Genomic DNA, 26,854 nt, shown 5'->3' on the forward strand with positions numbered 1-26,854 from the left:
ATTGAAGACAATGAATTGCCTATTGTGGTAATGGAACTATTCCTACCACAATTTCACAATAATGTTTGGAGAACCTGAGCATTGTTTCCCTAGGGTCTTCATTACAAAAGCGTTTTCTCTGTGAGATTGTGACTAAAATTGCCTTGTTTTTAAAGATTGGCACCTCTCCAGTAAAAGAAGACAAAGAAGCTTTTGCTATAGTACCAGTTTCTCCAGCAGAAGTCCGAGACTTGGATTTTGCAAATGACGCAAGCAAAGTACTGGGTTCCATTGCTGGCAAGTTGGAAAAGGGGACAATAACCCAGAATGAACGGAGGTAAGGAAAAATAATAATGCGAGCTTCTTAATGGAAAAAAGATGTTCTCCAACATAAGACGAAGGTTGAAAGACAGAGAAGGCAGCTTTGTTTATTTCATTCATTAATTTAATATTTAAGTTACTTACCGTATGTACTGCTTTTCAGGTGGATGCCACAGAGTGGTACAGAAAAGTAGCATTTGCAACAATAAGCATCAAGTTACTTTTAGTTTTTAAAACGTGCTAGGGATTGTTAGACAAGGAGTCAATAATAAAACTGTTACATATTGTAATGATTTTGCATGTGTTTCTTGTACCAATTTCCTTGATACCTATGAATTTAACAACCCCTCTCCTTCAACAATTACTCAAAATATAACTTTGAACTTTTAAATGTAATACATTTTTGGAGTGGCTCTGAATACAGTGCTCTGTTTTTAATATGAGCACCTTTTCTTCGTTGTAACTCAGTGGCTTGTATTTATTTTAAGAGGGTGATATTTTCACTGTTCATATTATATTTTGGATTAACAGCTAGGATTTTCTTTCAAAACAAACAAACTGTAGGTCTGTTACAAAGTTGCTGGAAGATTTGGTATATTTTGTTACCGGCGGAACAAATTCTGGACAAGATGTACTTGAAGTCATGTTCTCAAAGCCAAACAGAGAACGACAAAAGCTAATGAGAGAGCAAAATATTTTGAAACAGGTACAGTAAATTGTGTTTAATAAGGTTGTTTCTGATGACATAGATGTCACAAATAGAATAGCTGATGGTCTGGACTTCTTGGGATAAGGGGCTTGTAAATAGAGATGCCACAACATAAATCCCTGGCCAGAATCCCAGATTTCAATTGAGAAGTATTTGGGAAATCGGACCCTGAATAAATGGGCAACAAAATATCAAATGTTTTTCAATGTAAGTTGTGAATAGTGGGGCAAATATCTGAAGTTGACATCTACAGTGATGGGTGAGAGGGTACTGGGGGGAGAGAAGTTGAAGTCATAGTGAATATCTCTACAAAAAAGTGTCAGCCCATTGCATGACAGTAATGAATATTTGCTCCAAGCAAACATAAAGCCAGTGATTGTTCTTGTTGACTTCCCGGTTATGGTGTGAGCAAAACAAACTATGATACTTGATTTGGGCATAACACTCAGCCAAGGAGTGTGGCTGATTGCTCCCGCACATGTTAGGAGAGGAATGAAGTAAATCAATCTGCTCATTCTTGGTAAACCTTTAACCATGGTCTACTGTAACATGTGAACCAGCCCTTATATAACTGATTATAAGGGGAAGTTTGCTTGTCTGGTGTCACCTGCCATGCTCAGAAGCCTATTTTTTAAAATGCTAATTTGCATATGTATGGGGTTTAGCAACTTGGCAATATAGGCTTCTCCGTCATGTGATTAGTTGCTGTAGGCAAGGATCCTGGCATGTAGACACGGCCTCTGGTGAAACAGAAGTGGCTGTCAGTAGACAGGATCACTTCAGTCTCATGGTAAACTTAAGGCAAGACTCTGTGTAGATGATACTCATGGTTCTAATGCTGCAATGTTAATGCTGATTCATTTCTTCTTTCTAAAATAATTTGCCAGATATTCAAGCTATTACAAGCACCATTTACTGACTGTGGAGATGGACCAATGCTGAGACTAGAAGAACTTGGAGACCAACGCCACGCTCCTTTCAGACACATATGTCGGCTCTGTTACAGAGTTTTGAGACACTCCCAACAAGACTACAGGAAGAACCAGGTTAGCAAGGAGTTTGAGACAGTCTGGTGTGTTTCTAAAATGTAACCATAAAGGACAACTGAACTGCTTGGTGTAAAGGCTTTTGAATCATTTATATTCTTTAGCCTCCCCACCACCACCCAATAATGATCAGTAATAACAATTGTTTGCTGTTGAACCCAAACCGGAAAGAACCGTGACTTACGCAAAGAACAATTGGGCTGATTGCAAACTGGAACTGCAAATCCAAGTTAGACCGGGCAGTTCATATGGCAAAAGGATCATGCACACCCTGCTTTTCCTAAAAACAAAAAATCACATCAAGAAATCAACATAAATCAACATGATTTCACATTTCCTTTCACTCTAAGGTTTTTAAGTGATGTAAGCATCTAGTATGTCTCTCTCTCTCTCTCCACCCCACCCACTTTCTCTTTGCAAGGAATATATAGCCAAGCAGTTTGGCTTTATGCAGAAGCAAATTGGGTATGACGTCTTGGCAGAAGACACCATAACAGCACTGCTCCATAATAACCGCAAGCTGTTGGAGAAGCACATTACTGCTGCTGAGATTGATACCTTTGTTAGCCTTGTAAGGAAAAACAGAGAGCCGAGGTAAGAGAAGACTCTTCCTTCTACTGCTTAGACAAAATAAACTGTGCATAAACACTTCTGTAGGTTTTCTGAAACTATCTGAACGATTGGTCAGTAGTCTGATTTCATGCCTGCCTGGGTCTTTCTGCTTGGAGAAATTGACGTGCCAACAACACTCGTGAGCTTTCCACACAATGTCATGAGTTGTAATGATGCACAAGGGGCACAACATAAGTTATCAAAGGGGTTATTGTTACAGGTAGGTAGGGGTTATTATCAGTGCCTGTGCCCTGTGCTGTTGTCAGCAGACACCCAGTAAATACTTTTGAGGGCACCTACTTCTGTCATGTGTTATAATGTCTGGATGCAGCCTAATGGGGTGGAATCTACTGCTGATTCAAAAATGAATAAACACTGGTTTTGTGGGAGTCATGATGAAACCTAGCCTTATGAAGAACAGTTGAGGAAGTTGGGTATGCTTAGCCTGGGATAGAGGAGACTGAGAGGAGCTGTGATAGCCATCTTTAAATATCTAAAGGGCTGTCACATGAAAGATGAAGCAAGCTTGTTCTCTCCTGCTCTGGTGGGTAGGACCGGTGGTTGGTTGGTTGGTTGGTTTGAAGGGGGATACTCAAGGATATGTAGTAACAGCACCTTTGTTTTTCTTCAAATGTTGAAAGTGTGGCATTTGCTGCAACTACTCTTTCTAAAAAAAGATCACTGGGTAGGCCCAAACCAATGGATTCAAGGGAGATTCCAACTCAATACCACAAATAACTTTCTGATAGTATGAGCTGTTTGACAGTGGAATGGTCTCACTCAGGAGCTGGTGGACTCTCCTTCCTTGGAGGTTTTTAAGCAGAGGTTGGATGGCCGTCTGTCATGGATGCTTTAGTTGAGATCCCTACGCTGCAGGGGGTTGGACTAGATGACCCCCAGGGTTCCTTCCAATTTTACAATTCTTTGATTTTATGATTTTTAAAAATATTTTTTTGTAGAAAAGGGGATTTTAAAAATGAGATGTCTGATGACAAGAAATGATTTGGTAGGTTAGGTGCATCTGGTAGGTTGTTTGTTGCATACCCTAGGCCTTAATCTTTTGAGGGCCTGTCGAGGGGGGGGGGAGGTATCTTTTATCACCTTCCTTAATACAGCTCTTTAGCATCTGAAACATTGTACAAAGTTTAATGGGCTTTGGCTTTCTCTCCCCATTAGGTTCTTGGATTACCTTTCAGATCTTTGTGTGTCCATGAACAAGTCTATTCCGGTGACCCAGGAGCTGATTTGTAAAGCTGTGTTAAACCCAGCAAATGCAGACATACTCATTGAAACCAAGTAAGCTGAGATGTTTTTCAAGAACTTTATTTTAGAAATAAGAAGATTGCAGTGTTCTGAGCCTGACAATAATGACACATAAAAAATTTTCCCTCCAGTTTGGGGAAAATACAGATAATACGTAGATTATTATTTTTGATGGAACAATGGATTCTTCAACAAGCTTTTAATCCTAGAAGTAGGTGTGCCATGAAGTAGATTTAAAATTAACAAAAGGCTTTACCCTATGCCATGGTGTGCTGTTGCCATTGTATGTAGTGTTGGCTGGTAGAAAATGGCTTTCTGATAACAAATAGAAGAAACTTCATTAAGATATTTAATATAAATAATTGCTTTTCACTCTTGCTCAATTCTTAGACTGGTCCTGTCTCGGTTTGAATTTGAAGAGCTGTCGTCTGGAGAGAATTCATTGGAGGTTGGTGAGGATGAGGAAGAAGTCTGGTTATTCTGGAGAGACAGCAACAAAGAGGTCCGCAGTAAGAGTATCAGAGAGCTGGCTCAGGATGCTAAAGAAGGGCAGAAGGAAGACCGGGATGTGCTCAGCTACTACAGGTTAACACCGCAAGCGATATTTGGCTACGGCAGTGTAACCTGAAGTGTATAGACAACTGACTCTAGCTATTTGTAATGTTAACCAGCTTCTAGAAGACTTCAAGGTTAATTGATATAATTGGTTAAAGGGATAGCTCTCAAACGATGCTTTCCATAACAACAGTTTCATACATCTGTGATATTGGTTCTTTGCAATCAAGCTACATTTTTCACTGATCATTGGCAAATTTGGTTGTTCAAATCTACTTTTGTATTATAAACTCCTTAAAACTGTTTGGAGGCTTCACGTTTGTTTGGTGGAACTTGTCCAAATTTCTAAAATATATACATAAAATACATTGGGGGTTTTTAAAGGTTCATCAGCAGTTCATCTGGGATATTTTTCAAATTGGATTTAAAGAAATGATAGTAATGTTGAATTATATGCGTATATATATATATATCCGCATATATGTAATGGGTCCAGAAGTGAGAAATTTAGCCACCTATGGACTGCTAATGTACTTCTGCTCCTGAAGAAGTGTTATTTCTGCTGCTGCATCAGAATATGCATTGTATTGTTCCCTCTGAGGTATCTTTTAATTTTCAGTCCCAGGCAAGCAAAATGATACTTTTCTCCTTCTTTCCTAACTCCCAAAGGTACCAGCTGAATCTTTTTGCTAGGATGTGCCTTGATCGGCAATACTTGGCTATAAATGAAATATCTGGCCAGCTAGATGTAGATCTCATCCTTCGGTGCATGTCCGACGAAAATTTGCCTTATGACTTGAGAGCGTCCTTCTGCCGGCTGATGCTGCATATGCATGTTGACCGTGATCCCCAAGAACAAGTGACACCAGTAAAATATGCCCGGTTGTGGTCAGAGATACCTTCTGAAATTGCAATCGATGAGTGAGTATTTTGTGATCAAATGGTTCTCTGAAACGAGGGCTATCAAATACCTAGATGCTTTTTCGCTCCTTTCCACAGTGCCTTGTAGCAGTCGTACTGTGAGACCTTATTCAGGAATGTCTGAAGTGACTGCTTGGTGGCTGGCTTTTGGAAAGCAGGAATGCTTGCTCCAGGAGCCACATTTTTTTAAAAAAAATTATGCTAAAAATTGTTACAGAATGGAGCTAGATGGACCAGTGGTCTGACTCCGCATTAGACAGTTTTCTGTGTACTTTCTGACTGACTCAAGACAAGGAAAAGAACCATAAGTTTCCTATGGCATTCACCCATTTGAAGTTTTTCATTTCATTTCTTCAGCTATGATAGCAGTGGGACTTCCAAAGATGAAATCAAGGAGCGGTTTGCACAAACCATGGACTTCGTTGAGGAATATTTAAGAGATGTTGTCTGTCAGAGATTTCCTTTCTCCGACAAAGAAAAAAATAAACTCACCTTTGAGGTAAATATCTTTTTTTAAAAAAAATAAAGCTGAGTTGCAAGACCTCTGAATACAGTAGATGCTAACTCACGCTGGAGCTAATCCTAAATTGCCCACATAGTTGGACTAATAGTATCAACAGATGAGACTTCCTTATACTAAGACGGGCAAAGCACAACAATAACAAGTGAAACTATACAAAAAAGACCAAAAAGAATAGCAAGTCATTAAAAAGCAGAAAAGCCCACAGAAACAATTGCAGGAGATCTGTTACGAAATATTGAGAAAAGCTCTCTGAAAAAGCACTACCTTAGGTTGGTATCCAAAAATCAATGGTAAAAAAACCTAAAAAATATGAACTGGCAGATTGAAATCCAGAATATTCAGTTTCTATATATAATACATCTGTATATGCAGTAAAACACAGTAGAATACTTACTAAAATACAGAAAACACAGCATGGTGTGTTATGATGATATATTCTGAAAAATAAAGGATAGCTGCATCCTATTCAGGGTGTTACCAACTTTTAATGCTCCCAGTGGCCCAATCAATGAGATAGGCTTAGAATTAGTAACTAGCCGGATCTTCCACTGAGCTTCATCTCCACAGTTGAACTCTACCAGTGTACCACATTGGCTCCTTTGAATAGTGGGTTCCAGAAAGTCAATACTCAGGTGCTTTGGTACATATCATAAAAATTGTAACAAACCATTTTTTGTTTCTTTTTTAAACAATAGGTGGTAAACTTGGCCCGAAACCTGATCTATTTTGGCTTCTACAATTTCTGTGACCTGCTCAGGCTAACAAAAATCCTCCTAGCTATTTTGGACTGTGTCCATGTTGCTACGATCTTTCCTATCACAAAGGTTGCAAAAGGAGAAGAGAGTAAAGGTATGAATGGCCATGGGGCATAGAGGAAGAAAAACATGCTATTGAAGAATGATTGGTCTCTGTCGGTGCCATTCGTTTTTGTCACCCTGTGTCAAGGAGTGGGGGGAAGCAGGCTTGTAAATTGTAAAAGATAGGCTATCTAGCACTGTTCCTCTTGAGAAAGCTGACTCCTATCGTGGAGGCTTCTTATCATGAAAGTCAGGTATAGGGAACACCTAATTTTCCATCCGTATTTGACAAGGTTCCTCTGGTTAATGATGGTGGTTGTTTGTTGCTCCAGGTTGCAGACAATACTCACAGGAGTTTAAGTTTCACATGGCTTCTGCATTTTTCACATGGCTTCTCCTTTGCTCTCAGGCTGTGCCAGCCAAAGAAACAGTCAATGCTAGGCCTGGGCGATATATCAATATATGAGGAGCAGACCGCAATGTCAGCTATATCACTGGTGAAACCGCCACCGCTCCTGAGTCCCTCTACTAGCGACTTCCTCCAGCGAGCATTGCTAGCAGAGGGACTCAGGAGCGGTGGCGGTTTCAGTAGCGATACATCATCATATATCATACTGTGCAGGGGAGAAAAAAAGCTGCATCCACGAGGCGCCGGTACAGCTTGTTCCTCCCTCTGCATCTTTCAAGTGCTTGGCTAAGAAGTGTGCGGCTGCCACTCCCCTCAGCTGAGCAGTTAAATGATACCCCAGCCCGGCCCTGGCTCTCATGCAAATGGGGAGAGCACCGGGAATGGCTCTGCCAGAGATGGGGAGCCCTCCCCATCCCTGGCAGAGCTGCACAAGAAATACCCGGTACTTTTCCCCCTTGTCCATGAGCGGGGAGCACCAGGGATGGCTCAGCCCTCCCACGCTCCAGCTGAGCCATACAAACAAGCTGCATTTCCCCAACCCGCTAGGGCCAGGCGCTGGGCACCCGTGGTGAGTGCTGTGGCAATTGCACCCAGCACCTCACAGGCTGAGGCCAATGTGGCTTCTTTTTTCAACATTGCGGTACATCGCCAGACCGTGATGTTTGGCTGGTGATCTTGAAAAGCTGTTATCACCCAACCTTGTCAATGCACATTATTAACATGTGCATATGCTCATGAGCTTGCAACTGCATGATTGAACGTGGACTGAGCATATGAGCTGGTGGCACAAAATGCATGCCATCTCATTTATACCTGTTGTGCAACCTTCAGCATCTCATTTATACCTGGCTTGCATCTGTTCCCAAATGTTATCAGTGGGATGCATCCAACACTATCTGTACACAAACGGAATGGACTTCCACTCATACAACATATTCTTACCTTGCTCTTCCCCATCCCCAGCAGCCCTCCATGTAATCTCAAAATCTGCTCTGGAGGGCTGAAGGTACCTCTGCAGCAGATTTTCGAAGTGCGTAGTATGGGACAGGAGAGGCAGATAAAGATCTATTTCTTCTGCCATTGTTTCACATGGTCAGGGTAGAGGAAGAATAAAGTATGAGGATGCAAATTTTGGGGGCAACTCCCATGTTGCATGTAATATGTGGATTTCCCCTCAATACGATATAGCGATAGGGTTTGTTTCTTTACTTACTGCATTGGTGCCCCACTGAAAAGGCTTTCAGTGCACCTTACAAAAATCACTAGTAAGGCAGTCCCTGACCTAAGGCTTACAGTGTAAAAGATATGTCACACAAGGAGAAAGAGTTGGAGAGGGAAGAGGAGAAAAAAACAGGTCCCAGTTCTTAAAGTAACTGCTGTTATAACTACAACCTGGAATAGAAATTGCTTCGTACAACACAGTATCCATTAAATGTTCCTGCTACTTTCTGTAAGTGTGGAAAGTGTTGCCTATTTCACAGCATGTAGAATTTTTATAACAATGTTGTATCCTTAATTGTGTTATATCAGATTTGTTTGTTTTATTTTTCTCTGCCTCTGCATGGCCATTTTGTATCTCTGCAGATGAAGGGCGATCTCAAAGCATTTTAATAAATAGCAGAAGACCATAAATATGTTATTTCTGCAGTTTGCAGATTGCACATGTTGCATCTGATAGATAAGAAGCAGGTACACATTAAATCTGATTCCAGTCTACAGTAATGTGTGTAATAGGCTGAGACAGGTAATGCTGAGACAGGTCTTACCTTAATTACTGTATTACAAAACTTTATCTTGTATTGTTTCTCTGAAGGGAGCAATGTGATGAGATCTATCCACGGTGTTGGGGAGCTGATGACCCAAGTTGTGCTCAGGGGTGGAGGGTTCTTGCCCATGACTCCTCTTGCTGCTGCCCCAGAAGGTAATGTGAAACAGGTTGAACCTGAGAAAGAAGACATCCTGGTAATGGACACCAAGCTGAAAATCATTGAGATACTTCAGGTATACTTCAGGTGACATAGCTTAGAAAACTATATTGACGCAAGAGCTGTACTGTCATGCTTATGTTGTTTGGGGATTTTTTCATTCTAGACCATTGTTCTCTTTTTGACAGAATTAGAAATGAATAATTTTTTCACTGGATGGATTGCGTGTAAGCTTTATTATTTTTTTTTAGAAAAAGAATTAATAAACATTGTTGCAAGTATTAACAACAAAATACTAATCACAACTACTAATTGCGAACAGTTGCAAATGTTTAACCCATGCCCTCATTAAAACCAGTTACATTAAAACCATTGAACCAGTCACATTAAAACCATTAAAACCAGTTACATACTTTAAAACTTTTGTGTGCAAGGTAACTTCAAATAACCCAGCTCCTATAAAACATTGAGCAGTCAGGTTGAAATACAGACATTGTTCAAGAGAGTTGGAGCAGAGCAATCCAGTGGAAGTGTTCAGAAAGCTGAATGCTCCCATAACAGTATTTCCAAGGCTTCGTTTGAGTTCCACTGCAGATCCTATTTTGAAAGCTACGGCTTTGCAACAGGCTGCCTGACATTCAGTGTGCTGTGCATTTTCATCAACCCAACTGGGGAAAGGTTTCTGGGTCAGAGTGCACAGCCCTGGGATAACTACTGAAAAAATATATTATAAATTGGAAGGAAACTGAAACTTTTTGTGTCTGCTCTGTAGCCTGTGCTACTCTTAGATAAATGCCATGAGGAAGGGACTATAGTTCAGTGGATAAAGTACATTTTTTTTGAAAGTGGAAGGCCTCAGGTTCATTTTCTGGCATTCTGCAGCTAAAACATCAGGTCACAGGTGACAATAAAGGGAACTTTCTACTCAAAACCCTGAGGAGCTGCTGACAGTTAGGGTCCAGAGAACTGGGCTTCGTGAGCGAGGCAGTTCCTTTCGTTCCCTAGTTATGCTTATACTGATTTATTGGTTAACTTACCGAAATGTATAAACATGAACTGACAGGGTAGTAGTGATTGATGCTGCCAATGTGAATTAAAACAGGAAAAGCCAGAATGACCATCTTCTTATTTTTACTTAGCTACAACAGGAAAAAATCTGATATATTGTGTTGTTTTGAAAAAGGTGTTTTGTGTTTTGTTTTGTTTTGTGTATGCTTTTGTCTAGACACAATATGCATCTATAATATATAATACAAACTAGACCGGTAGATTTTGGTTTTCATGGTAGGAGTTACTTTCGATATCTAATATATTTTTAATGCATGCTTTAAGCACGTGAAAGGGGAGGCCCTTGCTTTTAAAAACGCAAAAGGGGGAGGTAATGAGTTGTGCTATTGAAGCTTCTTCTTTTTTTTCCTTCTTTTTAAAAACACTATGGAATCATCAGTTCATTTTGAATGTGAGATTGGATTATAGAATCTCATGCCTTCTGTGCATATTTAAACATGAGTTTGATGAAAGCAATGCGCAGACACCTGATTCACCTACAGGAAGCAATAACCAAGAAATGCCAAATGTACCAGGTCAGTTACAACATGTTCTCTTAAAAATGCTGTAAAATTTTTCTTAGGTGCCGGTATGTGCCAGTTGGTAAAGGTGAAGGGACCCCTGATCAGAGCAGTGTGTGGAAACACCATTTACCTTCCTGCCGGAGTGGTACCTATTTATCTACTTGCACTTTGACGTGCTTTCAAACTGCTAGGTTGGCAGGAGCAGGGACTGAGCAACGGGAGCTTGCCCCTTCGTGGGGATTCGAACTGCCAACCTTCTGATCAGCAAGCCCTAGGCTCTGTGGTTTAGACCACAGCGCCACCCGCATCCCAATGTGCCACTTGGTATATTCCCTCAATAATGACTTATTGAACCATTTGTGAATAAAGCAGAAAAACAGCCATTCCATTGTCCATGTGGGTTTTTTTTTAATTAAGCAAGATACAATAATATGCTATCAAACTATAATGGTTTTATTAATTTTGGGATACACTGCTCTAGATTGTGGACTTCATTAGTTACCTCCACATCTTGAACCCTGTGAGGAAAATTTCTGTAAAGAAAACCCTGTGAAGAAAATACAAAGGAGAAAGAAAGTACAAAGATTATCTGTATGCATAGTTATTGAGCTAATCGTTTGCACTATTTATTTCATTTTTAAACTTTTATTTCCAAAAAGAAAGTTTAATAAAGAAATCATATGTGCGCAGTCTCACACTATGGAAGACATAAGTTCCCTTTGAAACTATGTAAGGTGGAGGCTGCACAAATTGCTATACGGCTCCTCTGGAAAAATCCAAGGCTGCCTTTAAATACTGCGTGTTTGTGTACGGATGCAGGCATAAGTTTGCATGCACACAATACCCTCATATATTCTACTGTATAGTTTGAAACAGCTTCACACAGTAGTTGCCCATACAACTGAAATGGATGCCAACTGGATTAAAATTATACAATTATACAATTGGATTGAAAAACAACCTTTTGGATCTTATTTCACAGAGGATTTCCTTGCCTTTCAGCAGAGGATTCTTATAGTGTAGTTTCTGTGATGGAAAGAATGGTAGCTTGCTTCCTCTGCTCCCCTTAATGAATTTTAAGCTATATTTTCAGCTTGGCATAGAAGACAGAACTGTTTGTTTTGCTTTACAGGAGCTCTTGACTTTGAACACATCGAAGAGCAAGCAGAAGGGATATTTGGAGGCAGGAAAGTAAACTATTGCGATTTGCATTTGTCTGTTCTGAACCGTATGTGAAACTGCTTCTGGACAGTTGCAGGTCACAGTTCTTCAGAGGAGCAAGTCACTTGCACTAATCATTCATGTACCCATTTGCTCATACACTAATTGTTACTTTAATTACCATGAATGAGTTAAAAGAATTATCCATGTATGTTTCCTAAGGTACTTACTAAATGAGAGGGCAGACCGGGGATGTAAACTGTATTCTTGCAGCTATGATTTCATGACCCCAATGTCTGTCCCCCTCCCCTGCACACAGTGGGTGGGGGTGTCTGTTTGTGGGGGATGGGTGGGTGTTAAGAATACCATACAGCAGAACAGGGGTGTGATACAGTATAGCAGCTGCTTGTTCAACAAGACATCTCCTTCCTCTCCTCCCTGCTTCAGCTCCCTGTGCAACCCCAGAATCTGCCCAGGAGCATTGTGGGAAAGAATAAAAACTGGGTATCCTGTTGTACAACAGATTTTGGTGGTGCAAGCAAGCAGTGATTGCTAAATGTCACCCAGGATATTTAATGGGATAGATACACACTCCTAAAATGAAGAAGAATGTAAATCAAAGAAATACACTTTTAACTGATGGGAGGAGGAGAGTTTGCCAATGACTGGGTAGCACTGCCAGGTCAGACAGCCTTGCTTGTGTTTGCTGTTAGGGGAAAAATAACTTTTTAAAAAAATAATGTTTTCAGAATGGCAAAAGGGGGAAAGACTTTGCAGAATCCAAGGTGTTAGCTGTGGAGGGAACCCTGGAAAAAGAGTAACTATGATGAGGGCTGCTCTTTTTTAAAAAAGTGTCGATATCATGGATGTTGCAGGACTACAACTCCCATCATCCCTGATCACTGGCCATGCTTTTTGGGGTTCATAAGAGTTGGGAGTCCAGAAACATCTGAAAAGCCACAAATCTCCCACCTTAGTCTAGATTAGTTAGAAAAAGGTAAATACTTTTTTAGGGTGTTGCTAAGTTTCAAGAGAATAAACGAGGAGGTGAAGTGCTCACAGTGCTGAGATTGTGGTGGTGAGTTGGTGAGATTGCTGCATTACAGGGAGTTGGACTAAATCAGTGGTTCCCAACCTTTTTTTGGGCCATGCCCCACCTAAGCATCTCTAAAATCCTGACACCCCCCCCCCAGTGACATATCATTTTTATTATTCAAAAAATGAACTATTCATATGGAGGAAGCCTAAAAGGCCATTAACTTGGTCAAAACAAGCTATCAAATTGCCCCTCTGTGGGGCATGTGCCCCACGTTGGGAACCATGGGACTAGATGACCATCTGGGTCCCATCCAACTCCACAGTTTTATGATTCTAATATGAAAAAGGGTGCCCTTCCTCCATTGCCACTGGTAGCTTACACTGTACAGTGATACCTCAGCTTTTGAACGTAATCCATTCTGGAAGACTCTTTAAGTTCTGAAACGTTCAAAAACCGAAAACTCAATAGCCGACAGCTAGGCCTCAGGATCTTGCACTCAGCGGAAGCTGCGTAGCTTGTTCGACTTCTGAGGCGTGTTTGTCAATGGAGACATTCGAAAACCAAGGTACCACTGTATTTGAATTTGTGGTGGTTTCTGGTTCCTCTCCCAACATCAGATAGACTAACACAGTTATGGAAGCTGCCTGGAAGTTCTTAAGTGGAACCATTTCCTCCCCATCCCCCCCACCCCCAATTTTACTCTATATATTTTTATTATTTTCAGTGAAGAGAATACACCGCTAGATTTGGATGATCATGGTGGCAGAACTTTCCTTAGAGTATTACTCCATTTAACAATGCACGACTACCCTCCTCTCGTGTCTGGAGCCCTTCAGCTACTCTTTAGGCACTTTAGCCAGAGGCAAGAAGTCCTTCAGGCCTTTAAACAGGTAAATGTAGTGTTCTATACCGTCTACACTTTCACTCTAAATTTGTGTGATGATGCAAGGGTGTTATGCAACTAATGGATTGCAATTCATGTAAGGTCCAACTGCTTGTCACCAGCCAAGATGTGGACAACTACAAGCAGATAAAACAAGATTTGGATCAGTTGAGGTCAATTGTGGAAAAATCCGAACTCTGGGTGTACAAAGGCCAGGGACCTGATGAAACGATGGATGTAACGACAGGAGAGAATGAACATAAGAAAAAGGAGGTAAGAATAGCTTTTGTCTTTGTTGCATTGCCAGCGTAACGTAGTGGTCAAGAGCAGGAGAGTTCAAATTTCATCTCAGACTGAAGCTATATACAGTAATGGTGGCTTTGGGGCAAATTGCTTTCTTGAAGTCTGCATTTTGTGTGCTACCCTCTGCTTCCGAACAAAGTTGTTGCCTAACTCAGATGGCTTTTGTGAAGGTTGACTGGGTTGATTAAGATGAATAACATTTCAATGTTGTACACAACCTTAAAAGTATTATATTTTAAACATAAGTTCTAAAAGACTTTAGCAAAGTTATGCTAGAATCATAGTTTTATCATTTTGATTTCCCTCTCTTCTCCTCCCACCCCTCTCTCCGTCTTCTTACACCTTTGTTGCTGTTGTTGTTGTTGCTGTTTTCTTTTTCCACAGTTTATGTTTATTCCCCCTGCTCCCGGCCAGTTGTATCGTTGTTCATGTTTGCGCAATATATTATTAAAGCTACATTTACATATTTATTCATTTTTAATTCATGGGAATCCTGAAGATTTCCTCTAAGAGGTTTCTTGGTCTGTTTCCCAGTTGCTTTTAACTCTAAAATCTGATTGTCTCCTTTTTTATTCCATTCATCATGTTATATATGCCTCCTCTAACCTCCGTCCCCTGTCCCTATGGCTCAACCATCTCTTCCATAGCTATTCACATTAAACTAAAATTTAGAATAAAAGACCAATAACACAATGTACATATGTGTAATATCTCCTCACTGTTTACTTGCAAACAGTACCACTAATCATACTGTGCCTTTAATGTAACTAGTATTTTTTTTAAAATGCTGCAGTTATATTATTGTGCTGCTATAAGATTTATCCATTTAAAGGAATTGGGGGGGGGATGGATATATATGCCTTAGGTAAATAGCACGAGTGTGTGACTTGATAATTTGTGAACACTCACTATAGAAATACCTGTTAGCATTTCAGTCCTCCGTAGCTGGATGTGTGATTGTTACATCACATGTCAGTGTTTACTTTCTAGGCTTGGAAATTGTGAGAACGGAAGTCAGTCTTATCTCTCTTCCGCTGTACTGTACTTTTGTGCTTTCTTTCTCTCTCTCTTTTGGAGAAGAAGTGAGAGGACGCCATGGTTGCTTTGTCCTGTATATATTGCTTAGTAAGTCACTTAGAATGCTACACTCACACTCCACAATCATTTCTGCTATACTCTGCTGAGTGAGTGTGCACATGTCTTTTGATATGTGTCGCTGGTGTGCACCGGAACTGATTTGTGAATGTCCTGGGCTCCGCTTCATTAGGAAGACGCCCAGAGAGGTCTGTCTCATTCCGGGGGCTGCATGTGCCCCCCAGGCGTGTTCCGACAACACCGCTGTTAAGTTTGTGTTAAAACTGAATATTGGTAAAGAGAGAAAGGTTGGTAGAAGTTAAAAAACTTCTGGAGAGTTTTTGGTGTGAAATAGCTGCTAAAATTTGTACTAATGATCACCAGAATTGGGGGTGTGGAGGAGGGGAATGTAATACATTAATAAATCTTGCTTGTCCCCTAGGAAGGCCACAGCAAATCACGGAAACCTGAAAGCACTAGTAGCTATAATTACAGGGTGGTCAAGGAGGTAAGACTCATCCTTTCCCAGCTGCCCATTACTTTTGCTGCCTTCTTCTTTTCTATGAGTTGAGGAATGCTATTAATATATACCATGCACCTGTCTGAATATGGAATATTCCTTGCCTCCTAGAAGATAATAGGCCACTGCACGCAAAGAACTCTGTGTGTATACTGGAGCCTTTGTATGCCAAATGAGTTGTTGGATCATGGCACCTGGGTGCATAGTATTTATAATAACTTGGTTTAACTAAATCATTAAAATCTCATAGTGCTATGGACTAGACTAATGAAGTACGGACAATTAATGTACGTGTTAATGGTTTATATAATGCATGCACTAAAATGTACTCAAAGTGCAAGCTTTAAAATAATCTACACAGGTTTACTACTGGCTTTTAGAAAGAAAGTAAGAAAAACCTTATGCAACATTCTTGTATAATTTCCATGGACAGTCTTTCAGTCTTAACATTAATTCTAGGGTTATATTCAGGGTTGTGTGTGAATGAAAGAAAAGCTACATGAGGTATAAATTAGGCAAAAGAATCAACTTTGTCCACAGCATTCTGCTTCTTTTGGTCCTTTTGGAAAGGGCAAGGAAGTTGTGTGATGCAAAGAAGGCTTGATCCCTATACAATGGAAATAATACTTACTGACATGAGAGTTTTGCCTGGCATTGTCTAAACCAGCCTCTCTCTCTCCCCCCCCCCCACCTACAAGTGTTTTGGGTTGAATCTCCCATTAACTCCAGTCAGCATGGCCAACAGGAGTTGTAGTCTGAAACACCTGGAAGGCACCAGAAGACTTGTCATTGTAGCACTAAAAGGCTGACACTCATTTTCCTTGGTAAAGGAAAGCCAAGATACCTTAGCCAGTGCCAGTTTCCTGTACATGCATGGTGCAATACATGTCACCCAAATGTAATTGCTGTGTCAGTTGCATGCAACATGGTGTACTCGGTTTTGTCTTTATCTCCTTAATTTCACTCTGCTTGTTTATTGTTATTTTGTGATCTGTTGAAAGCGAGCTTTTCCTCCAGCTTGTCTGGGGGGGGGGGGGCGTTAGTATGTCATCTGGCTCTAAAAGAAATGTGTTTCTGCAGATTTTGCTTCGACTTAGCAAGCTTTGTGTACAAGAAAGCATCTTGGTCAGGAAAAGCCGGAAGCAGCAACAGAGGTTGCTCCGAAACATGGGAGCTCACACTGTGGTCCTGGAGCTCTTACAGATCCCGTATGAGAAAGTGAGGTTTGCATGCATCAGTTACTTTACAATCCATCAACAAACCACTAAAGTGTCTTTAGATCTTCCTAAAAGTTGTCTCTTACAAGTTGCATTGAACATCAAAGGAGCAGTTGCTAAATATTCATGTCTTAAGGAATAATTCATTTGTTTTGGGTTTATTGAAGCAGCTTCATACATTAATTATTGCAAGGACGAACAAAATAGGAACTAAGGTTTATATAGTCTTTCCTGGCTGTCTCAAGGAGGCACTAGGCATAACATTACAAAGGTGCCCCCAAGGTTTCTGAGTTTCTCTTGTACAAATTCTTCATAAGTCAGCTGAGGACTTTCCAAGCCTCCTTTTTACTGTGGAAAAACAAATTGAAGCTGTATAGTTCACACAGTGGTCATTATTCTAAGGCTCAGCAACAAGTTGGTTTACCTGCTTTAAATGTCCTTATAAAAGGGCAATATGCTATATCTGCTTCCAGAATGGTCAGTCAGATGAAGATAATGGAGGCAAATGTTGCTGTGGTTCAGAATGGGGTGGGGGGAGCATATGTATTCCATTTTTAGTCTTGAAGTCCTCTAGTCCACACAAAGAAAAGCATTGTGCTGGAGAAACTGAGAAGGAAGGAGATTTGTGCCTCCTTAGGCAAGGAGTCTGGACTCATAAATTTGGGGGGGGGGGGAGTAAAGCAGGAGAGAAGCAAACATAGCAGCCCTACAAGTATTTTAGTTAAGAAGCAGAAAAATAAAAATAATGCAACTAGTTCTGGCTGATATTTCAAGGCATATTGTTATAGATCCTAATCCTAATCTGACACACTGCTTGAGATGTAAAGGTAAAGGTAAAGGACCCCTGACAGTTAAGTCCAGTTGTGACAGATTCTGGGGTTGTGGCGCTCATCTCGCTTTATTGACCGAGGGAGCCGACGTTTGTCCGCAGACAGCTTTTCCAGGTCATGTGGCCAGCATGACTAAGCTGCTTCTGGCACGGAAACGCCATTTACCTTCCCACCAGAGCAGTACCTATTTATCTACTTGCACTTTGACGTGCTTTCAAACTGCTAGGTGGGCAGGAGCTGGGACCGAGCAACGGGAGCTCACCCCTTCGTGGGGATTCAAACCGCCGACCTTCTGATCGGTAAGCCCTAGGCTCAGTGGTTTAGACCACAGCACCACCCGCTCCCCATTTAAACATTTACAAAGCCTTTAAAAACTTTATCTCTCTCCCCCTCCCCCAATTTATCCCAGTTTGCAGAATGCTTTAAAAAGGGAATGGGAATGGTATTTTGAAATTAGAACTGAGCAGACAGGTCAGTTTGCTTAAGCACCTTGTAAATCAATTTAACTTTAATTTATTCTTGAGCACTTGTGCCTTGTAATTCCAGGCTGAAGATACAAGGATGCAGGAGATCATGAAGCTCGCCCATGCATTCCTGCAGAACTTCTGTGCTGGCAACCAACAGAACCAAACATTGCTCCACAAGCATATAAATCTGTTTCTCAACCCTGGGGTAAGAAGTTAACTGAAAAATATAGAAAAGAATGCAAAACTTTTCCTGATTGGGGGCTGTAACCAGAGTTGCTTGAGAGTGGAAATCCGCTTTTGCAAAGTAGCTTCCCACACCACACCCCCTGTGTTCTCCAAAAGCTCTCCTGGGGGCTGCTTCTAGTTTTCCAAGCTGCTTTGTTTAATTTCTTACAAGCCCATCACCACAGCTATGGCATTTCGGCACTTTACAGCCTTTCCATGAGTTTTCCAGATTTTCAGCAGGACTACCATTCATTAGACAGAGTGGGACAGTCATCTCAGGCCGCAAGGCTGTTCTTTAACCCCTGAACTATTTCTGCTGATCTCAGGTGCATGGAGGACAGTGTCCTTTCCCCAGTGTTGTAGTGAGATTGTGCTTCTGTATGTGGAGGGGTGGGGGAGGAAATCTGTAATAAGTTCAAAGGAATGAGATGTCTTGTATTGTGCACACATGGCCTGCACAACGTATGCTCCTTATGCACTACAACTTACTGTGCAGCCTGCCTTTTTCTTCTTCTTTCTACTGGTTTGTTGGAACTGCAAAAAACAGGAAAAGTTGTAGTGTACCTGGAAGGCCACAATACATTGCTGCTAAGTTGCTTTTGGCATTGTGTAGGCCTATTGCGGGGGTTTTCTAAGGAAAAAGAGAGTTCAAGCAGTTCAGGGACAGAGGAAAATATCCTCTAAATAATTCTGTGTCGATATGTTCAGAATGCCTGATTTCTGAATCTTCTCTGACCAAACTCGCCTTCCGTCAGCTTGCTTTCAGAAGTTTCTCTGTTAGCACTACTGTTCTGCTCTAATATGCATTCCCTAAAAGCTTCCAAAGTGGTGTGGTGTTGACTTTGTCAGGATTCACATTTTTCTCTACTACTGTCCCTTTTAATAGATCCTGGAGGCTGTAACGATGCAACATATCTTCATGAATAACTTCCAGCTTTGCAGCGAGATTAATGAGCGGGTGGTTCAACACTTTGTGCACTGTATTGAAACTCATGGACGGAATGTCCAGTACATTAAGTTCCTGCAGACAATTGTTAAGGCTGAAGGAAAGTTCATTAAGAAGTGCCAAGATATGGTCATGGCTGAGGTGAGAAGGCTGTGTATACATATTTGTGAGCATAAAATCAGCCTGAGGAAAATCCATGCAAAGAGAAACTAGTTGGTGGACAGGCACTGCTACCTAGGTGTCAGCATTATGAAACTTCAGTTTAATTGCAATGGGTTGTCTCCAACAAAGTTGGAATTGAATTATTTGTTTTCTGGCATTGCACGCAAGCCGTTTGCACATAGGTGAGGAGGATGTATTTATTGCTAACTCAGGAAATATCAGAGGAGTGTACAGTAATATGTATGCAATAACACATGAAGCACAGGTTGTTGTTGTTGTTTTTTAAAAAATAACAAAATGGTTAGCTAATCAGGAATATTTTATTAGGAAGTTTCTCCTTAAAGAAATCTGTGTGCCATCATCACCGATGTCCAGCAGCAAAATGAAATACTTTTTGATTTAACCAATCATATTTCATTATATTAACTAGCTGGTTCTTTTCTGTTTACCCTCAATCTGGTTATGGACTGCTGCTTCCGCAATTTTACTTTTGTTAAAATTGTGTACATTACATTTTAGTTGTGTATGTTTTGAAAGTTTGTAGCTTGCACCAGTCTGGTGCTTTAGTGGTGGCTTATAAATTTAGGAAATAAATAAATAAGCGATCAAAACAAACATCGTAAAGTGCTTTGTGCACTGATAGAGCTGTAGAAATCATTAATCTTCAGACAGAGATAACATGCATGTTGGTGCATATGAAAACTTGATTACTTTACATTTTCTCTGTTTTTTATGTTTAATGGGACCATAATGCTATTCTTTTGCCAGCTCGTCAACGCGGGGGAAGATGTCCTTGTTTTCTACAATGACAGGGCCTCTTTTCAGACACTAGTGCAGATGATGAGATCAGAACGGGACAGGATGGATGAAAACAGTGCTCTAATGTATCATATCCATTTAGTTGAGCTGTTGGCTGTTTGCACTGAGGGCAAAAATGTCTACACAGAAATCAAGTGCAATTCTCTCCTCCCTTTGGATGACATTGTTAGGGTGGTGACCCATGAGGACTGCATACCTGAGGTGAGGTTCTGTCCATCGTTCTTTCTTCCCCTTCCTCTTTCGTTCATAAGTCTCATCCAAATAACTCTCTGGTCACTTCTATCTATCACTTAAATTTAAAGACCTGCTGCTCCCTGACAAGGTTTCTAAGAGGGGCTTCTGTAAGTCGGCAGAAGGATTCCAAGTTAGCTCTTAAGTATAGAACTTTAGAATAAATTCAAAACCTACCTATAAAACAATCGTTTAGCCGCATTAGCATCACTGTGGTTGTCAGTATCCCTATAATACTGGGGGGGGGGGATACAGAAAGAGGGTTAAATCCTGTTCACTGCAAATTATTCTTGTTATCAGCAGAACAATTAACATTATTATTAGAGATAATTAGATGGCCAGCCATTACTAAGGTTTTCTTATCGCCTGTGTTTTCCTGTCTGCAGGTTAAAATTGCCTATATAAATTTCCTGAATCATTGCTATGTAGACACAGAAGTTGAAATGAAAGAGATTTATACAAGCAATCACATGTGGAAACTCTTTGAGAATTTCCTTGTTGACATCTGTAGGGTAAGTGTTTTCAATATTTGGAAATATTAAAAAAGCTGAGTGACACAAAGCACCCATAACTGACTGCTAATCACATCACACCATATAGTTAACACTCATGAAAGTAATATCCATTGCCTTAGTTTCATACATTTTCATTCATCCATGGCTATAGGATTCAATGATAATGATGATGCATGGCCCAAGCTAATTATATGTACAGAGCACATCTGCGCATGCCTTGAAGGCTCTTCACACAATCAAGGTTCCTAGCACTTTAGTCCTTCTCACTCTTGGGTTGCTTCTAGCTGTAACAAAATAAAGTACGGCAAATTGAAATTAGGTGGGGTAAAATTCTTTGTTCTCCTGACACGCTGTCTCTTCGTTAGAATTTGTGGGAACTTCTGCCTTAGTTCATGTTGCTATAGTGTTGTACAAATGATGCCTACAACAAAATGTTGCAGAGTTTATTCTCCCTCCTAAAATGAGCGTTTCTGTTTGGCTCTTCAGTTGGCCACTCCCTTTAAGTAGAGAGCATTCTATTCTCTCCCACCCTCACAATCCAATTTCACTTTCTATTCCATGACCACAGAACACGCTCTGTCCTCAACGGGCTGTTTTCTTTTGCTGCCTCAGGTTCCCCCTCTTCTTTTTGCAAACCTTGAAGTTCCCTTGAGAATTGAGATATCTCACATTTGTCAGTAGCACAATTTTTACTACAGTCCTGGTATCACTCGTTATTGTCAGGAGTTTGCTTTCAGGAGCAAATAGTCACTTGAGTTTATATCTAGTACAGTCTATGGTATTTCAGAAAGTGCATATCGCAATGATATCAGCTTGCATTTGTCGGGGAATTATCATTATTGTATAGGGTTTTGTTTTTATTCTGTTTTGTTTTAATGTGAATTGTTTTCCAGACTTGCAACAACACCAGTGACAGGAAGCATGCAGATTCTGTATTAGAGAAGTATGTGACTGAAATAGTGATGAGTATAGTTACCACTTTCTTCAGTTCCCCATTCTCAGATCAAAGCACAACTCTGCAGGTAAGAAACCAAGAGGAATCATTTACACCCGCACACACGAAAACATATTTTGTTCTACTATTTACTATTTGCTCCACCTGTGAAGCAGAACTGCATTTGTGCATCAGACTAGAACACCAACATGAGTTTGAAAACGGTGGTGTCTTCTGATAGTGTTTCTCTGTGGTTAACTTTACGGCAGTGAACCTTACAAAAGCAGTGAGTCCATTGCTTCGGTCTTTTCTCATTTCCCTAAAAGTGTGGGGGGGGGGTGAGAGCTTCCTCTTCATCTCTAGTACTCATTTAGTAATGCTGGAGTATGGGAAAGTCCCTGAAAAACAGGAACAATTTGACACATTTCCCCTCCATGCAGACTGTGTGCATGTTTCCTGCGATTGCCCCAGTCCCCATGACTGTGACATGTACTGCTGCCTATCAAGTTGAGCATTCTGTTTCCTATAATGGGCAACCATATGCCTGTGGGAAACCGACAACCAGCTCAGGGAAGCATTAGCCCTCTCATACTGCTGTTCCCAGAAACTGGTATTCAGAGGCATGCTGAGGTAGAATATTAGCCATAGTTACTAGTAGCCATTGATAACCCTCCATGAACTTGTCCACTTTTGAAGTTGGATGGCTGTCACGACATCCTGTAGCAGAAAATTCTGGCTGTTCCAAATCTCCCACTATTCACTTTGGAACCTCCAGATGGTTAAGTGGTCTATAAATAGGAAAAATGTTATTTAGCTTCATTGGATGAGCCCAGGTTCTAGTACAGTGGTACCCTGGGTAACAGACGTTTCAGGTTATAGACTCCACTAACCCAGAAATAGTACCTCAGGTTAATAACTTTGCTTCAGGATGAGAACAGAAATCGCACGGCGGCGGCAGGAGGCCCCATTAGCTAAAGTGGTACATCAGGTTAAGAACAGTTCCTGGTTAAGAAAAGACCTCCAGAACGAATTAAGTTCTTAACCCGAGGTACCACTATATTAATGAAAGAGGGGGTGGGGAGGACTTCTCTCTATCCATTTTCTCAACACCTTGCTCCTGGTAAACTGAGAAGCTCTATACATTGTAATATTTGGTGTGAATTTCTCTAGGCCCTTAATCACTTTGATTGTCCTTTTCTACACCTGTCCCAGCATTATAAAAAAAGATTAGGGCCAACATAAAGTGAACATTCATGGAATGTTTATGTTGACCCGTGCCTCCTAGTCCTGAACAATGTCCTCTTAGGGTGAGGTGGCGCAGATTGATGCAGAAAAATTCAGTATCATATTTTATGTAACAAAAAATGAGTCAAATAATATATTTTTTGCTTTATGCATGGCATAACTAATCAATATTATAATAGCAATCAAAAGAACCATTGTAGTTAGAAGATAACAAGAATATAATGACTTGAGTAAAAAATGGGTTTTGTCTCATTCTGCCCCACATATGGGGCACTTTGATACATTGGATGGGGCACTTTGATACAAAGCGTAAATTTTATGAGAATGGTAACTATTTACAAAAATTTAATGAAAAAACAGTTTTTATTGTGAGAGATCATAATCAGCCTTACAATTTATTACTTAAAATCTAAATAACGGAACAAAACCAACAGTGTTTCACACATATCATAGACTTTGTGGTTTTCTTAACAAAACATCAAAACTTGTATGAATCTTTCGTCAAACACTTCTCCATTTAAAAAAAAACTTTGAAAAAACTTTAAAAAGTATAAGAACTCACATTAGATCATAAAAAAATAGTAATTTAAACAAAATTCTTATAAGAAATAAGATAATTACTTAATGTTTAGCTTCTATTGCACATTATATCCACTGAAGTCAATAGAAAAAGTACAAAGAGATGATGTTTGAGATGTGCCCTTTGAGAAATTCAGTTTTGGCAACTGCAAAACAACATCCTTGAAATCAACGCTTGCCTTATCTTCTACAATGGGGAAGACAAACATACAAGATCTTGGTTTTTCCCTGAGATACGACATTTGAAAATCGGTCATATTATATTTAGAAATGATTTTGGCCTCGTAGTAAACAACAGTTTTCTTTCTTTTCAAATTTAATGAGTAGAAAATCTCCAACATTTATATTTTCAGGATTGGGAACATCAAAATTTATATCCTCATCTTTTGGCAAAAAGAATAACTAGTTTAGAGATTTCATGCAAACTTGTATATTGGGGCACTACTGTTACACTAGCGGGGCACTTTTATACATATCAATGTGCCCCGTGTCTTAGTGTATCAAATGCCCCAATGGGCATTTTCAAAAAACTAACACTTATTAATAAAACTACTGAACTTATTTAAAAACCACGTGTAATCCTGATTACCGAGTGGAATAACTTACCTTTGGTATTTTTAAATCTTAACTAAACGATGTAAAACAGCGTTGGAACACTTTTACATTTCACGTACTTTTCTAGTTGGCTGCACTAAAAACACACCTACTCTCATCAAACGCCAACAGCTAACTGGCGGGCAGCGTGGTTGCAACTGTTGCACTCGCACATGTATAGACACATTTTAGTGATGTCACGACATGGATAACGTTTCTCGAAATTGAAATGTTGCTGGTGTATCAATGTGCCCCGTGCATCAATGTGCCCTGCCTCACCCTGCAGATAATCCCGCAAGACTAATGCGCAGGGGGTGGCAGAAAGCCTCATTCTTCCCCTGTCTTCCTTTGTACCATTTCTTGCACGACTGACTTTTTCCTTCTTCCAGAGAGCTGTGTGGCAGCCTTGACAGCTGCTCATCGGCTCCTGTCACAATAGCAGCGAATGGCTGAATTCAGTGACACTTTAATAGTAGAGGAAACTTTCCGAGTATCTGTCATTAGTCCTCTAAATAGTTTTTCATATGGTGCCTTGTGGGTGGTTTACTATTCTCTACACCCACCCCCCACCAAATGCTTCAGTTCCCACATTTTGCAGTGGCTGTTGGAAACTCATTCAAAAACACGGCTAGGTTTATGTTTGGATTTCATTGCATTCTGGGGATATGAGCAATACTGGCGGATTAGCAATTGGGATGCATCTGCTGCTGGGTATATGCTGATATGCAGCTGCCACAGACACTCTGTTGTGGATCACTTTGTGCATTGGATGTAGAACCATTTCTGTCTAAACCAGAGAGAATTGTGAGAGATATTGCATTTGGAGAGGTTAAATGGAATCAATTTGTCCATGCAACTGTTTTGGGATTGTGCCTCTCAATGGATCCCATAGAAATACAGGGACTTTCCCCACAGTTACACCAGGAAAATTGTTACTGTCCCCATGTTGAAATAGAGAGGAAGATGTGATGGCTTGAAAGTCTATCCACAAGTGCTTGAGCTTAACCTGAAATAACATGGATGGCTGTATTTAAATTGACTTCTCTCTAATGTAACTGACATTTTTAGTTCCTGTGGGTAATGACTGCTTTTATTTCCTGCCCATGCTCTTTCAAAATATGTTTCCCCCTTCTTTTCTCTAATGCTTTTTACATACTTTCTCCATATAACAGCAATCAGTCTTTGCCAAACTAAAAGAGGTACATTTTGGAAGCTCCTGATCTGCTTTAGTTTCTGTGTTAGTGTCACTAACTTCCATTAGCTAGTTGAGATGCTTAAGATGTAGATAATAGGTATAATAGATATTCCTATGTATTAATTGGTTTTTTTTCTACTATTGGTAGGCTTGTCTACACATCCCTGGAAAATCTTCCTTTTGGGGTTGTTAGTCCTTGCTAAAATACAGAGCTTGAACACAATTACTACTCCTGCTCTACAACACAGTAATTATATTACTGGTTTAGGAAATGTCAGTCATGGGTGAGATTTGGCACAGCAGACTTCTGATAATCTCGGGGTATCCAGCCTATCCATAGTGGAAAAATATTACAATATATTCCTGTATCTCTTTGTTCCACACCAGTTGGTTATGTTGCTTTCAACCCTGAAGCTAGGAATGTAGATTTTAGAGACATTTAAAATATATAACATATTTTTCTGTGTATAGGACTATATTTTTTCCTGAATTTTTGAAGTTTAAAGTAAGGGGTCATCTTATACACGGATAGTGCATAGTGCATTTTCTTAATTTTGAAAAATCTCTTAATTTTGGAAAAACATGGTAAGTTGTGTTCCAGAACGATCAAAATAAAAATAATTAAGGAACACATTTAATTGTGCAATAGAGCTTTAATATTTTCTTCATCCTTCCTTAAGTTTTAATAACATTATAGAGCCACCTGCTGGTCAGTTGTAAATTTAATTACTTTTTTTCTCTGTAAATTCTTAAAGAAAAATGTTTTTTCTATCTTTTCCTTTATCAAATTAGCATGTGCTGAGCATATCCTAGTTAAACTTGATCATCAAAATCAGTCACAATCTTTTTACTGTTTTACAATGCATATGTAGCTCAGAAGCTCAATTTGGTTTTGCTTTCAAAGTGTCTTTGGACTCCTGAACAAACCCACTAGTTTGCTTAGCATCCTGACAGACCCCTTAGTTCTCCAAATAGAAGAAGAAGCTTTCGGAACTGTTCTCCTGCCTCAGACTTATGCTTGTGTGTGTGCTTGTTTCAGACTCGCCAGCCTGTATTTGTGCAGCTCTTGCAAGGTGTGTTCAGAGTGTATCACTGCAACTGGCTCATGCCCAGCCAAAAAGCATCAGTGGAAAGCTGTATCAGAGTACTTTCAGATGTAGGTAAGAAAACTGTGTGCATGCATTTAAACATAATCTATGCAACATCTGTTACTTTATATTACATCAGTGCTTATCAGAACATCTGTTGAGTGGCAGCAGAAGCGCTCCAAGGTCCATCTTCTCC

The 26,854-nt window shown here is 40.2% G+C and overlaps 1 protein-coding gene across 8 annotated transcripts in view; it reads left to right on the forward strand.

Annotated features, from left to right (window-relative positions):
- Positions 1 to 26,854, forward strand: part of ITPR1 (inositol 1,4,5-trisphosphate receptor type 1) — a 209,085-nt gene that overhangs the window by 90,630 nt on the left and 91,601 nt on the right. For 7 of the 8 annotated variants that reach the window (XM_083424530.1, XM_083424535.1, XM_083424528.1 and 4 more), the window contains 22 exons: positions 156 to 316; positions 865 to 1,006; positions 1,897 to 2,055; positions 2,477 to 2,649; positions 3,844 to 3,963; positions 4,321 to 4,515; positions 5,155 to 5,406; positions 5,764 to 5,905; positions 6,625 to 6,778; positions 8,949 to 9,136; positions 10,508 to 10,643; positions 11,764 to 11,815; positions 13,553 to 13,721; positions 13,817 to 13,987; positions 15,534 to 15,599; positions 16,692 to 16,829; positions 18,205 to 18,330; positions 19,237 to 19,437; positions 20,227 to 20,478; positions 20,895 to 21,020; positions 21,917 to 22,045; positions 26,610 to 26,730. In XM_083424530.1, the coding sequence (XP_083280656.1) occupies positions 156 to 316; positions 865 to 1,006; positions 1,897 to 2,055; positions 2,477 to 2,649; positions 3,844 to 3,963; positions 4,321 to 4,515; positions 5,155 to 5,406; positions 5,764 to 5,905; positions 6,625 to 6,778; positions 8,949 to 9,136; positions 10,508 to 10,643; positions 11,764 to 11,815; positions 13,553 to 13,721; positions 13,817 to 13,987; positions 15,534 to 15,599; positions 16,692 to 16,829; positions 18,205 to 18,330; positions 19,237 to 19,437; positions 20,227 to 20,478; positions 20,895 to 21,020; positions 21,917 to 22,045; positions 26,610 to 26,730 (3,373 nt within the window). The remainder of the gene's footprint in view (positions 1 to 155; positions 317 to 864; positions 1,007 to 1,896; positions 2,056 to 2,476; positions 2,650 to 3,843; positions 3,964 to 4,320; positions 4,516 to 5,154; positions 5,407 to 5,763; positions 5,906 to 6,624; positions 6,779 to 8,948; positions 9,137 to 10,507; positions 10,644 to 11,763; positions 11,816 to 13,552; positions 13,722 to 13,816; positions 13,988 to 15,533; positions 15,600 to 16,691; positions 16,830 to 18,204; positions 18,331 to 19,236; positions 19,438 to 20,226; positions 20,479 to 20,894; positions 21,021 to 21,916; positions 22,046 to 26,609; positions 26,731 to 26,854) is intronic. The other variant, XM_083424532.1, reaches the window with a different exon arrangement.

This window comes from Podarcis tiliguerta (genome assembly GCF_965153285.1).
Source record: "Podarcis tiliguerta genome assembly, chromosome: 2".
Classification (NCBI taxonomy): domain Eukaryota; kingdom Metazoa; phylum Chordata; class Lepidosauria; order Squamata; family Lacertidae; genus Podarcis; species Podarcis tiliguerta.